The following is a 13,823-nucleotide window of genomic DNA, read 5'->3' on the forward strand; positions in this document are numbered from 1 at the left end:
CCTGAAGAGCAATGTGATACAGCTTTGGATCTCCTCCTTCATTCTGGCCTAAAGACAAAACACCTACCAGCACTCAAACACAAGCCAGTGTAGACAAACCTGCATCCAGAATCAGTTAGATGCCTGCCACTCCGCCTTTGACCTAGAGGTGACCCTTTGTCCTCTGTGTGTGTGTGTGTGTGTGTGTGTGTGTGTGTGTGTGTGTGTGTGTGTGTGTGTGTGTGTGTGTGTGTGTGTGTGTGTGTGTGTGTGTGTGTGTGTGTGTGTGTGTGTGTGTGTGTGTGTGTGTGTGTGTGTGTGCGCAGCTGATCATTGTGAGGCAGAGGAAGGAGGGAGAATCTTTGGACAGGAATGATGCTACCAAACCCACCTGGAAGGTCTGTTTGTCTGTCTCTCTCCTCTCTCTGTCTGTTTGTCTGTCTCCCTCCTCTCTCTGTCTGTTTGTCTGTCTCTCTCCTCTCTCTGTCTGTTTGTCTGTCTCCCTCCTCTCTCTGTTTGTTTGTCTGTCTCTCTCTGTCTGTAGATCTGTCTCCCTCCTCTCTCTGTCTGTCTATCTGTCTCCCTCCTCTCTCTGTCTGTCTGTCTGTCTCCCTCCTCTCTCTGTCTGTAGGTCTGTCTCCCTCCTTCCTCTGTCTGTCTATCTGTCTCCCTCCTCTCTCTGTCTGTCTATCTGTCTCCCTCCTCTCTCTGTCTGTCTATCTGTCTCCCTCCTCTCTCTGTCTGTAGGTCTGTCTCCCTCCTCTCTCTGTCTGTAGGTCTGTCTCCCTCCTCTCTCTGTCTGTAGGTCTGTCTCCCTCCTCTCTCTGCCTGTTTGTCTGTCTCCCTCCTCTCTCTGTTTGTTTGTCTGTCTCCCTCCTCTCTCTGTCTGTCTATCTGTCTCCCTCCTCTCTCTGTCTGTTTGTCTTTCTCCCTCCTCTCTCTGTCTGTTTGTCTGTCTCCCTCCTCTCTCTGTCTGTTTGTCTGTCTCCCTCCTCTCTCTGTCTGTAGGTCTGTCTCTCTCCTCTCTCTGTTTGTTTGTCTGTCTCCCTCCTCTCTCTGTCTGTAGGTCTGTCTCCCTCCTCTCTCTGTCTGTTTGTCTGTCTCTCTTCTCTCTCTGTCTGTTTGTCTGTCTCCCTCCTCTCTCTGTCTGTTTGTCTGTCTCCCTCCTCTCTCTGTTTGTTTGTCTGTCTCCCTCCTCTCTCTGTCTGTTTGTCTGTCTCCCTCCTCTCTCTGTTTGTTTGTCTGTCTCCCTCCTCTCTCTGTTTGTTTGTCTGTCTCTCTCCTCTCTCTGTCTGTTTGTCTGTCTCCCTCCTCTCTCTGTTTGTTTGTCTGTCTCTCTCCTCTCTCTCTGTTTGTCTGTCTCCCTCCTCTCTCTGTTTGTTTGTCTGTCTCTCTCCTCTCTCTGTCTGTTTGTCTGTCTCCCTCCTCTCTCTGTCTGTTTGTCTGTCTCCCTCCTCTCTCTGTCTGTAGGTCTGTCTTTCTGCTCTCTCTGTCTCTCTCCTCTCTCTGTCTGTTTGTCTGTCTCCCTCCTCTCTCTGTTTGTTTGTCTGTCTCTCTCCTCTCTCTGTCTGTTTGTCTGTCTCCCTCCTCTCTCTGTTTGTTTGTCTGTCTCCCTCCTCTCTCTGTTTGTTTGTCTTTCTCCCTCCTCTCTCTGTCTGTTTGTCTTTCTCCCTCCTCTCTCTGTCTGTTTGTCTTTCTCCCTCCTCTCTCTGTCTGTTTGTCTGTCTCCCTCCTCTCTTTGTCTGTTTGTCTGTCTCCCTCCTCTCTCTGTTTGTTTGTCTGTCTCTCTCCTCTCTCTGTCTGTTTGTCTGTCTCCCTCCTCTCTCTGTTTGTTTGTCTGTCTCCCTCCTCTCTCTGTTTGTTTGTCTGTCTCTCTCCTCTCTCTGTCTGTTTGTCTGTCTCCCTCCTCTCTCAGTCTGTCTGTCTGTCTCCCTCCTTTCTCTGTCTGTCTGTCTGTCTCCCTCCTCTCTCTGTCTGTTTGTCTGTCTCCCTCCTCTCTATGTCTGTAGGTCTGTCTCTCTCCTCTCTCTGTTTGTTTGTCTGTCTCCCTCCTCTCTCTGTCTGTAGGTCTGTCTCCCTCCTCTCTCTGTCTGTTTGTCTGTCTCCCTCCTCTCTCTGTCTGTTTGTCTGTATCCCTCCTCTCTCTGTCTGTAGGTCTGTCTTTCTGCTCTCTCTGTCTGTTTGTCTGTCTCTCTCCTCTCTCTGTCTGTAGGTCTGTCTCTCTCCTCTCTCTCTCTGTCTGTTTGTCTGTCTCCCTCCTCTCTCTGTTTGTTTGTCTGTCTCCCTCCTCTCTCTGTTTGTTTGTCTGTCTCTCTCCTCTCTCTGTCTGTTTGTCTGTCTCCCTCCTCTCTCTGTTTGTTTGTCTGTCTCTCTCCTCTCTCTGTCTGTTTGTCTGTCTCCCTCCTCTCTCTGTTTGTTTGTCTGTCTCCCTCCTCTCTCTGTTTGTTTGTCTTTCACCCTCCTCTCTCTGTCTGTTTGTCTTTCTCCCTCCTCTCTCTGTCTGTTTGTCTGTCTCCCTCCTCTCTTTGTCTGTTTGTCTGTCTCCCTCCTCTCTCTGTTTGTTTGTCTGTCTCTCTCCTCTCTCTGTCTGTTTGTCTGTCTCCCTCCTCTCTTTGTTTGTTTGTCTGTCTCCCTCCTCTCTCTGTTTGTTTGTCTGTCTCTCTCCTCTCACTGTCTGTTTGTCTGTCTCCCTCCTCTCTCAGTCTGTCTGTCTGTCTCCCTCCTCTCTCTGTTTGTTTGTCTGTCTCCCTCCTCTCTCTGTTTGTTTGTCTTTCACCCTCCTCTCTCTGTCTGTTTGTCTTTCTCCCTCCTCTCTCTGTCTGTTTGTCTGTCTCCCTCCTCTCTTTGTCTGTTTGTCTGTCTCCCTCCTCTCTCTGTTTGTTTGTCTGTCTCTCTCCTCTCTCTGTCTGTTTGTCTGTCTCCCTCCTCTCTTTGTTTGTTTGTCTGTCTCCCTCCTCTCTCTGTTTGTTTGTCTGTCTCTCTCCTCTCACTGTCTGTTTGCCTGTCTCCCTCCTCTCTCAGTCTGTAGGCCTGTCTCCCTCCTTCCTCTGTCTGTTTGTCTGTCTCCCTCCTCTCTCTGTTTGTTTGTCTGTCTCCCTCCTCTCTCTGTTTGTTTGTCTGTCTCTCTCCTCTCTCTGTCTGTTTGTCTGTCTCCCTCCTCTCTCAGTCTGTAGGTCTGTCTCCCTCCTTCCTCTGTCTGTAGGTCTGTCTCCCTCCTTCCTCTGTCTGTAGGTCTGTCTCCCTCCTCTCTCTGTCTGTCTATCTGTCTCCCTCCTCTCTCTGTCTGTCTATCTGTCTCCCTCCTCTCTCTGTCTGTCTGTCTGTCTCCCTCCTCTCTCTGTTTGTTTGTCTGTCTCTCTCATCTCTCTGTCTGTTTGTCTGTCTCCCTCCTCTCTCTGTCTGTTTGTCTGTCTCCCTCCTCTCTCTGTCTGTAGGTCTGTCTTTCTGCTCTCTCTGTCTGTTTGTCTGTCTCCCTCCTCTCTCTGTCTGTTTGTCTGTCTCTCTCCTCTCTGGCTGTCTGTCTCCCTCCTCTCTCTGTCTGTCTGTCTCCCTCCTCTCTCTGTCTGTTTGTCTGTCTCCCTCCTCTCTATGTCTGTAGGTCTGTCTCTCTCCTCTCTCTGTCTGTAGGTCTGTCTCCCTCCTCTCTCTGTCTGTAGGTCTGTCTCCCTCCTCTCTCTGTCTGTAGGTCTGTCTCCCTCCTCTCTCTGCCTGTTTGTCTGTCTCCCTCCTCTCTCTGTCTGTCTATCTGTCTCCCTCCTCTCTCTGTTTGTTTGTCTGTCTCCCTCCTCTCTCTGTTTGTTTGTCTGTCTCTCTCCTCTCTCTGTCTGTTTGTCTGTCTCCCTCCTCTCTCAGTCTGTAGGTCTGTCTCCCTCCTTCCTCTGTCTGTAGGTCTGTCTCCCTCCTTCCTCTGTCTGTAGGTCTGTCTCCCTCCTCTCTCTGTCTGTCTATCTGTCTCCCTCCTCTCTCTGTCTGTCTATCTGTCTCCCTCCTCTCTCTGTCTGTAGGTCTGTCTCCCTCCTTCCTCTGTCTGTCAATCTGTCTCCCTCCTCTCTCTGTCTGTCTATCTGTCTCCCTCCTCTCTCTGTCTGTCTATCTGTCTCCCTCCTCTCTCTGTCTGTCTATCTGTCTCCCTCCTCTCTCTGTCTGTCTCCCTCCTCTCTCTGTCTGTTTGTCTGTCTCCCTCCTCTCTCTGTCTGTAGGTCTGTCTCCCTCCTCTCTCTGCCTGTTTGTCTGTCTCCCTCCTCTCTCTGTTTGTTTGTCTGTCTCCCTCCTCTCTCTGTCTGTCTATCTGTCTCCCTCCTCTCTCTGTCTGTTTGTCTTTCTCCTTCCTCTCTCTGTCTGTAGGTCTGTCTCCCTCCTCTCTCTGTGTGTTTGTCTGTCTCCCTCCTCTCTCTGTCTGTAGGTCTGTCTCTCTCCTCTCTCTGTTTGTTTGTCTGTCTCCCTCCTCTCTCTGTCTGTAGGTCTGTCTCCTTCCTCTCTCTGTCTGTTTGTCTGTCTCCCTCCTCTCTCTTTCTGTTTGTCTGTCTCCCTCCTCTCTCTGTCTGTAGGTCTGTCTTTCTGCTCTCTATGTCTGTTTGTCTGTCTCTCTCCTCTCTCTGTCTGTTTGTCTGTCTCCCTCCTCTCTCTGTCTGTTTGTCTGTCTCCCTCCTCTCTCTGTCTGTAGGTCTGTCTCTCTCCTCTCTCTGTCTGTTTGTCTGTCTCTCTCCACTCTCTCTCTGTCTGTTTGTCTGTCTCCCTCCTTCCTCTGTCTGTTTGTCTGTCTCCCTCCTCTCTCTGTTTGTTTGTCTGTCTCTCTCCTCTCTCTGTCTGTTTGTCTGTCTCCCTCCTCTCTCTGTCTGTAGGTCTGTCTCCCTCCTCTCTCTGTGTGTTTGTCTCTCTCCCTCCTCTCTCTGTCTGTAGGTCTGTCTCTCTCCTCTCTCTGTTTGTTTGTCTGTCTCCCTCCTCTCTCTGTCTGTAGGTCTGTCTCCCTCCTCTCTCTGTCTGTTTGTCTGTCTCCCTCCTCTCTCTGTCTGTTTGTCTGTCTCCCTCCTCTCTCTGTCTGTAGGTCTGTCTTTCTGTCTCTATGTCTGTTTGTCTGTCTCTCTCTCTCTGTCTGTTTGTCTGTCTCCCTCCTCTCTCTGTCTGTTTGTCTGTCTCCCTCCTCTCTCTGTCTGTAGGTCTGTCTTTCTGCTCTCTCTGTCTCTCTCCTCTCTCTGTCTGTTTGTCTGTCTCCCTCCTCTCTCTGTTTGTTTGTCTGTCTCCCTCCTCTCTCTGTTTGTTTGTCTTTCTCCCTCCTCTCTCTGTCTGTTTGTCTTTCTCCCTCCTCTCTCTGTCTGTTTGTCTTTCTCCCTCCTCTCTCTGTCTGTTTGTCTGTCTCCCTCCTCTCTCTGTCTGTAGGTCTGTTTTCTGCTCTCTCTGTCTCTCTCTCTCTCTGTCTGTTTGTCTGTCTCCCTCCTCTCTCTGTTTGTTTGTCTGTCTCCCTCCTCTCTCTGTTTGTTTGTCTTTCTCCCTCCTCTCTCTGTCTGTTTGTCTTTCTCCCTCCTCTCTCTGTCTGTTTGTCTGTCTCCCTCCTCTCTTTGTCTGTTTGTCTGTCTCCCTCCTCTCTCTGTTTGTTTGTCTGTCTCTCTCCTCTCTCTGTCTGTTTGTCTGTCTCCCTCCTCTCTCTGTTTGTTTGTCTGTCTCCCTCCTCTCTCTGTTTGTTTGTCTGTCTCCCTCCTCTCTCTGTCTGTTTGTCTGTCTCCCTCCTCTCTCAGTCTGTCTGTCTGTCTCCCTCCTTTCTCTGTCTGTCTGTCTGTCTCCCTCCTCTCTCTGTCTGTTTGTCTGTCTCCCTCCTCTCTATGTCTGTAGGTCTGTCTCTCTCCTCTCTCTGTTTGTTTGTCTGTCTCCCTCCTCTCTCTGTCTGTAGGTCTGTCTCCCTCCTCTCTCTGTCTGTTTGTCTGTCTCCCTCCTCTCTCTGTCTGTTTGTCTGTATCCCTCCTCTCTCTGTCTGTAGGTCTGTCTTTCTGCTCTCTCTGTCTGTTTGTCTGTCTCTCTCCTCTCTCTGTCTGTAGGTCTGTCTCTCTCCTCTCTCTCTGTCTGTTTGTCTGTCTCTCTCCTCTCTCTGTCTGTTTGTCTGTCTCCCTCCTCTCTCTGTTTGTTTGTCTGTCTCCCTCCTCTCTCTGTTTGTTTGTCTGTCTCCCTCCTCTCTCTGTCTGTTTGTCTGTCTCCCTCCTCTCTCTGTTTGTTTGTCTGTCTCCCTCCTCTCTCTGTTTGTTTGTCTGTCTCTCTCCTCTCTCTGTCTGTTTGTCTGTCTCCCTCCTCTCTCTGTTTGTTTGTCTGTCTCTCTCCTCTCTCTGTCTGTTTGTCTTTCTCCCTCCTCTCTCTGTCTGTTTGTCTTTCTCCCTCCTCTCTCTGTCTGTTTGTCTGTCTCCCTCCTCTCTTTGTCTGTTTGTCTGTCTCCCTCCTCTCTCTGTTTGTTTGTCTGTCTCTCTCCTCTCTCTGTCTGTTTGTCTGTCTCCCTCCTCTCTCTCTTTGTTTGTTTGTCTGTCTCCCTCCTCTCTCTGTTTGTTTGTCTGTCTCTCTCCTCTCACTGTCTGTTTGTCTGTCTCCCTCCTCTCTCAGTCTGTCTGTCTGTCTCCCTCCTTTCTCTGTCTGTTTGCCTGTCTCCCTCCTCTCTCAGTCTGTAGGCCTGTCTCCCTCCTTCCTCTGTCTGTTTGTCTGTCTCCCTCCTCTCTCTGTTTGTTTGTTGTTTGTCTGTCTCTCTCCTCTCTCTGTCTGTTTGTCTGTCTCCCTCCTCTCTCAGTCTGTAGGTCTGTCTCCCTCCTTCCTCTGTCTGTAGGTCTGTCTCCCTCCTTCCTCTGTCTGTAGGTCTGTCTCCCTCCTCTCTCTGTCTGTCTATCTGTCTCCCTCCTCTCTCTGTCTGTCTATCTGTCTCCCTCCTCTCTCTGTCTGTCTGTCTGTCTCCCTCCTCTCTCTGTTTGTTTGTCTGTCTCTCTCATCTCTCTGTCTGTTTGTCTGTCTCCCTCCTCTCTCTGTTTGTTTGTCTGTCTCTCTCCTCTCTCTGTCTGTTTGTCTGTCTCCCTCCTCTCTCTGTCTGTTTGTCTGTCTCCCTCCTCTCTCTGTCTGTAGGTCTGTCTTTCTGCTCTCTCTGTCTGTTTGTCTGTCTCCCTCCTCTCTCTGTCTGTTTGTCTGTCTCTCTCCTCTCTGTCTGTCTGTCTCCCTCCTCTCTCTGTCTGTCTGTCTGTCTCCCTCCTCTCTCTGTCTGTTTGTCTGTCTCCCTCCTCTCTATGTCTGTAGGTCTGTCTCTCTCCTCTCTCTGTCTGTAGGTCTGTCTCCCTCCTCTCTCTGTCTGTAGGTCTGTCTCCCTCCTCTCTCTGTCTGTAGGTCTGTCTCCCTCCTCTCTCTGCCTGTTTGTCTGTCTCCCTCCTCTCTCTGTCTGTCTATCTGTCTCCCTCCTCTCTCTGTTTGTTTGTCTGTCTCCCTCCTCTCTCTGTTTGTTTGTCTGTCTCTCTCCTCTCTCTGTCTGTTTGTCTGTCTCCCTCCTCTCTCAGTCTGTAGGTCTGTCTCCTCCTTCCTCTGTCTGTAGGTCTGTCTCCCTCCTTCCTCTGTCTGTAGGTCTGTCTCCCTCCTCTCTCTGTCTGTCTATCTGTCTCCCTCCTCTCTCTGTCTGTCTATCTGTCTCCCTCCTCTCTCTGTCTGTAGGTCTGTCTCCCTCCTTCCTCTGTCTGTCAATCTGTCTCCCTCCTCTCTCTGTCTGTCTATCTGTCTCCCTCCTCTCTCTGTCTGTCTATCTGTCTCCCTCCTCTCTCTGTCTGTCTCCCTCCTCTCTCTGTCTGTTTGTCTGTCTCCCTCCTCTCTCTGTCTGTAGGTCTGTCTCCCTCCTCTCTCTGCCTGTTTGTCTGTCTCCCTCCTCTCTCTGTTTGTTTGTCTGTCTCCCTCCTCTCTCTGTCTGTCTATCTGTCTCCCTCCTCTCTCTGTCTGTTTGTCTTTCTCCTTCCTCTCTCTGTCTGTAGGTCTGTCTCCCTCCTCTCTCTGTGTGTTTGTCTGTCTCCCTCCTCTCTCTGTCTGTAGGTCTGTCTCCTTCCTCTCTCTGTCTGTTTGTCTGTCTCCCTCCTCTCTCTTTCTGTTTGTCTGTCTCCCTCCTCTCTCTGTCTGTAGGTCTGTCTTTCTGCTCTCTATGTCTGTTTGTCTGTCTCTCTCCTCTCTCTGTCTGTTTGTCTGTCTCCCTCCTCTCTCTGTCTGTTTGTCTGTCTCCCTCCTCTCTCTGTCTGTAGGTCTGTCTCTCTCCTCTCTCTGTCTGTTTGTCTGTCTCTCTCCACTCTCTCTCTGTCTGTTTGTCTGTCTCCCTCCTTCCTCTGTCTGTTTGTCTGTCTCCCTCCTCTCTCTGTTTGTTTGTCTGTCTCCCTCCTCTCTCTGTTTGTTTGTCTGTCTCCCTCCTCTCTCTGTCTGTTTGTCTGTCTCCCTCCTCTCTCTCTGTTTGTTTGTCTGTCTCTCTCCTCTCTCTGTCTGTTTGTCTGTCTCCCTCCTCTCTCTGTCTGTAGGTCTGTCTCCCTCCTCTCTCTGTCTGTTTGTCTGTCTCCCTCCTCTCTCTGTTTGTTTGTCTGTCTCTCTCCTCTCTCTGTCTGTTTGTCTGTCTCCCTCCTCTCTTTGTTTGTTTGTCTGTCTCCCTCCTCTCTCTGTTTGTTTGTCTGTCTCTCTCCTCTCACTGTCTGTTTGTCTGTCTCCCTCCTCTCTCAGTCTGTCTGTCTGTCTCCCTCCTTTCTCTGTCTGTTTGCCTGTCTCCCTCCTCTCTCAGTCTGTAGGCCTGTCTCCCTCCTTCCTCTGTCTGTTTGTCTGTCTCCCTCCTCTCTCTGTTTGTTTGTCTGTCTCCCTCCTCTCTCTGTTTGTTTGTCTGTCTCTCTCCTCTCTCTGTCTGTTTGTCTGTCTCCCTCCTCTCTCTGTCTGTAGGTCTGTCTCCCTCCTTCCTCTGTCTGTAGGTCTGTCTCCCTCCTTCCTCTGTCTGTAGGTCTGTCTCCCTCCTCTCTCTGTCTGTCTATCTGTCTCCCTCCTCTCTCTGTCTGTCTATCTGTCTCCCTCCTCTCTCTGTCTGTCTGTCTGTCTCCCTCCTCTCTCTGTTTGTTTGTCTGTCTCTCTCATCTCTCTGTCTGTTTGTCTGTCTCCCTCCTCTCTCTGTTTGTTTGTCTGTCTCTCTCCTCTCTCTGTCTGTTTGTCTGTCTCCCTCCTCTCTCTGTCTGTTTGTCTGTCTCCCTCCTCTCTCTGTCTGTAGGTCTGTCTTTCTGCTCTCTCTGTCTGTTTGTCTGTCTCCCTCCTCTCTCTGTCTGTTTGTCTGTCTCCCTCCTCTCTCTGTCTGTCTGTCTCCCTCCTCTCTCTGTCTGTTTGTCTGTCTCCCTCCTCTCTATGTCTGTAGGTCTGTCTCTCTCCTCTCTCTGTCTGTAGGTCTGTCTCCCTCCTCTCTCTGTCTGTAGGTCTGTCTCCCTCCTCTCTCTGTCTGTAGGTCTGTCTCCCTCCTCTCTCTGCCTGTTTGTCTGTCTCCCTCCTCTCTCTGTCTGTCTATCTGTCTCCCTCCTCTCTCTGTTTGTTTGTCTGTCTCCCTCCTCTCTCTGTTTGTTTGTCTGTCTCTCTCCTCTCTCTGTCTGTTTGTCTGTCTCCCTCCTCTCTCAGTCTGTAGGTCTGTCTCCCTCCTTCCTCTGTCTGTAGGTCTGTCTCCCTCCTTCCTCTGTCTGTAGGTCTGTCTCCCTCCTCTCTCTGTCTGTCTATCTGTCTCCCTCCTCTCTCTGTCTGTCTATCTGTCTCCCTCCTCTCTCTGTCTGTAGGTCTGTCTCCCTCCTTCCTCTGTCTTTCAATCTGTCTCCCTCCTCTCTCTGTCTGTCTATCTGTCTCCCTCCTCTCTCTGTCTGTCTCCCTCCTCTCTCTGTCTGTTTGTCTGTCTCCCTGCTCTCTCTGTCTGTAGGTCTGTCTCCCTCCTCTCTCTGCCTGTTTGTCTGTCTCCCTCCTCTCTCTGTTTGTTTGTCTGTCTCCCTCCTCTCTCTGTCTGTCTATCTGTCTCCCTCCTCTCTCTGTCTGTTTGTCTTTCTCCTTCCTCTCTCTGTCTGTAGGTCTGTCTCCCTCCTCTCTCTGTGTGTTTGTCTGTCTCCCTCCTCTCTCTGTCTGTAGGTCTGTCTCTCTCCTCTCTCTGTTTGTTTGTCTGTCTCCCTCCTCTCTCTGTCTGTAGGTCTGTCTCCTTCCTCTCTCTGTCTGTTTGTCTGTCTCCCTCCTCTCTCTTTCTGTTTGTCTGTCTCCCTCCTCTCTCTGTCTGTAGGTCTGTCTTTCTGCTCTCTATGTCTGTTTGTCTGTCTCTCTCCTCTCTCTGTCTGTTTGTCTGTCTCCCTCCTCTCTCTGTCTGTTTGTCTGTCTCCCTCCTCTCTCTGTCTGTAGGTCTGTCTCTCTCCTCTCTCTGTCTGTTTGTCTGTCTCTCTCCACTCTCTCTCTGTCTGTTTGTCTGTCTCCCTCCTTCCTCTGTCTGTTTGTCTGTCTCCCTCCTCTCTCTGTTTGTTTGTCTGTCTCCCTCCTCTCTCTGTTTGTTTGTCTGTCTCCCTCCTCTCTCTGTCTGTTTGTCTGTCTCCCTCCTCTCTCTGTTTGTTTGTCTGTCTCTCTCCTCTCTCTGTCTGTTTGTCTGTCTCCCTCCTCTCTCTGTCTGTAGGTCTGTCTCCCTCCTCTCTCTGTGTGTTTGTCTGTCTCCCTCCTCTCTCTGTCTGTAGGTCTGTCTCTCTCCTCTCTCTGTTTGTTTGTCTGTCTCCCTCCTCTCTCTGTCTGTAGGTCTGTCTCCCTCCTCTCTCTGTCTGTTTGTCTGTCTCCCTCCTCTCTCTGTCTGTTTGTCTGTCTCCCTCCTCTCTCTGTTTGTTTGTCTGTCTCTCTCCTCTCTCTGTCTGTTTGTCTGTCTCCCTCCTCTCTTTGTTTGTTTGTCTGTCTCCCTCCTCTCTCTGTCTGTTTGTCTGTCTCCCTCATCTCTCTGTTTTTTGTCTGTCTCTCTCCTCTCTCTGTCTGTTTGTCTGTCTCCCTCCTCTCTCTGTCTGTAGGTCTGTCTCTCTCCTCTCTCTGTCTGTTTGTCTGTCTCTCTCCTCTCTCTGTCTGTTTGTCTGTCTCCCTCCTTCCTCTGTCTGTTTGTCTGTCTCCCTCCTCTCTCTGTTTGTTTGTCTGTCTCCCTCCTCTCTCTGTTTGTTTGTCTGTCTCCCTCCTCTCTCTGTCTGTTTGTCTGTCTCCCTCCTCTCTCTGTTTGTTTGTCTGTCTCCCTCCTCTCTCTGTTTGTTTGTCTGTCTCTCTCCTCTCTCTGTCTGTTTGTCTGCCTCCCTCCTCTCTGTTTGTTTGTCTGTCTCTCTCCTCTCTCTGTCTGTTTGTCTGTCTCCCTCCTCTCTCTGTTTGTTTGTCTGTCTCCCTCCTCTCTCTGTCTGTTTGTCTGTCTCTCTCCTCTCTGTCTGTCTGTCTCTCTCCTCTCTCTGTCTGTTTGTCTGTCTCCCTCCTCTCTCTGTTTGTCTATCTGTCTCCCTCCTCTCTCTGTCTGTAGGTCTGTCTCCCTCCTCTCTCTGTCTGTAGGTCTGTCTCCCTCCTCTCTCTGTCTGTAGGTCTGTCTCCCTCCTCTCTCTGCCTGTTTGTCTGTCTCCCTCCTCTCTCTGTTTGTTTGTCTGTCTCCCTCCTCTCTCTGTCTGTCTATCTGTCTCCCTCCTCTCTCTGTCTGTCTATCTGTCTCCCTCCTCTCTCTGTCTGTAGGTCTGTCTCCCTCCTCTCTCTGTCTGTAGGTCTATCTCCCTCCTCTCTCTGCCTGTTTGTCTGTCTCCCTCCTCTCTCTGTTTGTTTGTCTGTCTCCCTCCTCTCTCTGTCTGTCTATCTGTCTCCCTCCTCTCTCTGTCTGTCTATCTGTCTCCCTCCTCTCTCTGTCTGTAGGTCTGTCTCCCTCCTCTCTCTGTCTGTCGGTCTGTCTCCCTCCTCTCTCTGTCTGTAGGTTTGTCTCCCTCCTCTCTCTGTGTGTTTGTCTGTCTCCCTCCTCTCTCTGTCTGTAGGTCTGTCTCTCTCTCCTCTCTCTGTTTGTTTGTCTGTCTCCCTCCTCTCTCTGTCTGTAGGTCTGTCTCCCTCCTCTCTCTGTCTGTTTGTCTGTCTCCCTCCTCTCTCTGTCTGTTTGTCTGTCTCCCTCCTCTCTCTGTCTGTAGGTCTGTCTCTCTCCTCTCTCTGTCTGTTTGTCTGTCTCTCTCCACTCTCTCTCTGTCTGTTTGTCTGTCTCCCTCCTTTCTCTGTCTGTTTGTCTGTCTCCCTCCTCTCTCTGTTTGTTTGTCTGTCTCCCTCCTCTCTCTGTTTGTTTGTCTGTCTCCCTCCTCTCTCTGTCTGTTTGTCTGTCTCCCTCCTCTCTCTGTTTGTTTGTCTGTCTCTCTCCTCTCTCTGTCTGTTTGTCTGTCTCCCTCCTCTCTCTGTCTGTAGGTCTGTCTCCCTCCTCTCTCTGTGTGTTTGTCTGTCTCCCTCCTCTCTCTGTCTGTAGGTCTGTCTCTCTCCTCTCTCTGTTTGTTTGTCTGTCTCCCTCCTCTCTCTGTCTGTAGGTCTGTCTCCCTCCTCTCTCTGTCTGTTTGTCTGTCTCCCTCCTCTCTCTGTCTGTTTGTCTGTCTCCCTCCTCTCTCTGTCTGTAGGTCTGTCTTTCTGCTCTCTATGTCTGTTTGTCTGTCTCTCTCCTCTCTCTGTCTGTTTGTCTGTCTCCCTCCTCTCTCTGTCTGTTTGTCTGTCTCCCTCCTCTCTCTGTCTGTAGGTCTGTCTCTCTCCTCTCTCTGTCTGTTTGTCTGTCTCTCTCCACTCTCTCTCTGTCTGTTTGTCTGTCTCCCTCCTTCCTCTGTCTGTTTGTCTGTCTCCCTCCTCTCTCTGTTTGTTTGTCTGTCTCCCTCCTCTCTCTGTTTGTTTGTCTGTCTCCCTCCTCTCTCTGTCTGTTTGTCTGTCTCCCTCATCTCTCTGTTTTTTGTCTGTCTCTCTCCTCTCTCTGTCTGTTTGTCTGTCTCCCTCCTCTCTCTGTCTGTAGGTCTGTCTCTCTCCTCTCTCTGTCTGTTTGTCTGTCTCTCTCCTCTCTCTGTCTGTTTGTCTGTCTCCCTCCTTCCTCTGTCTGTTTGTCTGTCTCCCTCCTTCCTCTGTCTGTTTGTCTGTCTCCCTCCTCTCTCTGTTTGTTTGTCTGTCTCCTCCTCTCTCTGTTTGTTTGTCTGTCTCCCTCCTCTCTCTGTCTGTTTGTCTGTCTCCCTCCTCTCTCTGTTTGTTTGTCTGTCTCCCTCCTCTCTCTGTTTGTTTGTCTGTCTCTCTCCTCTCTCTGTCTGTTTGTCTGCCTCCCTCCTCTCTGTTTGTTTGTCTGTCTCTCTCCTCTCTGTCTGTTGTTTGTCTGTCTCCTCCTCTCTCTGTTTGTTTGTCTGTCTCCCTCCTCTCTCTGTCTGTAGGTCTGTCTCCCTCCTCTCTCTGTCTGTAGGTCTGTCTCCCTCCTCTCTCTGTCTGTAGGTCTGTCTCCCTCCTCTCTCTGCCTGTTTGTCTGTCTCCCTCCTCTCTCTGTTTGTTTGTCTGTCTCCCTCCTCTCTCTGTCTGTCTATCTGTCTCCCTCCTCTCTCTGTCTGTCTATCTGTCTCCCTCCTCTCTCTGTCTGTAGGTCTGTCTCCCCCTCCTCTCTCTGTCTGTAGGTCTGTCTCCCTCCTCTCTCTGTCTGTAGGTCTGTCTCCCTCCTCTCTCTGCCTGTTTGTCTGTCTCCCTCCTCTCTCTGTTTGTTTGTCTGTCTCCCTCCTCTCTCTGTCTGTCTATCTGTCTCCCTCCTCTCTCTGTCTGTCTATCTGTCTCCCTCCTCTCTCTGTCTGTAGGTCTGTCTCCCTCCTCTCTCTGTCTGTAGGTCTGTCTCCTCCTCTCTC

General features: G+C 50.7%; 1 protein-coding gene across 1 annotated transcript in view; it reads left to right on the forward strand.

The window, feature by feature from the left end:
- ppfia4 (PTPRF interacting protein alpha 4) overlaps positions 1-13,823 on the forward strand; it is a 159,511-nt gene that overhangs the window by 87,746 nt on the left and 57,942 nt on the right. The window contains exon 5 of the mRNA XM_052473458.1: positions 306-377. Coding sequence (XP_052329418.1) covers positions 306-377 — 72 coding nt within the window. The remainder of the gene's footprint in view (positions 1-305; positions 378-13,823) is intronic.

This window comes from Oncorhynchus keta, chromosome 21 (genome assembly GCF_023373465.1).
Source record: "Oncorhynchus keta strain PuntledgeMale-10-30-2019 chromosome 21, Oket_V2, whole genome shotgun sequence".
NCBI classification, from domain to species: domain Eukaryota; kingdom Metazoa; phylum Chordata; class Actinopteri; order Salmoniformes; family Salmonidae; genus Oncorhynchus; species Oncorhynchus keta.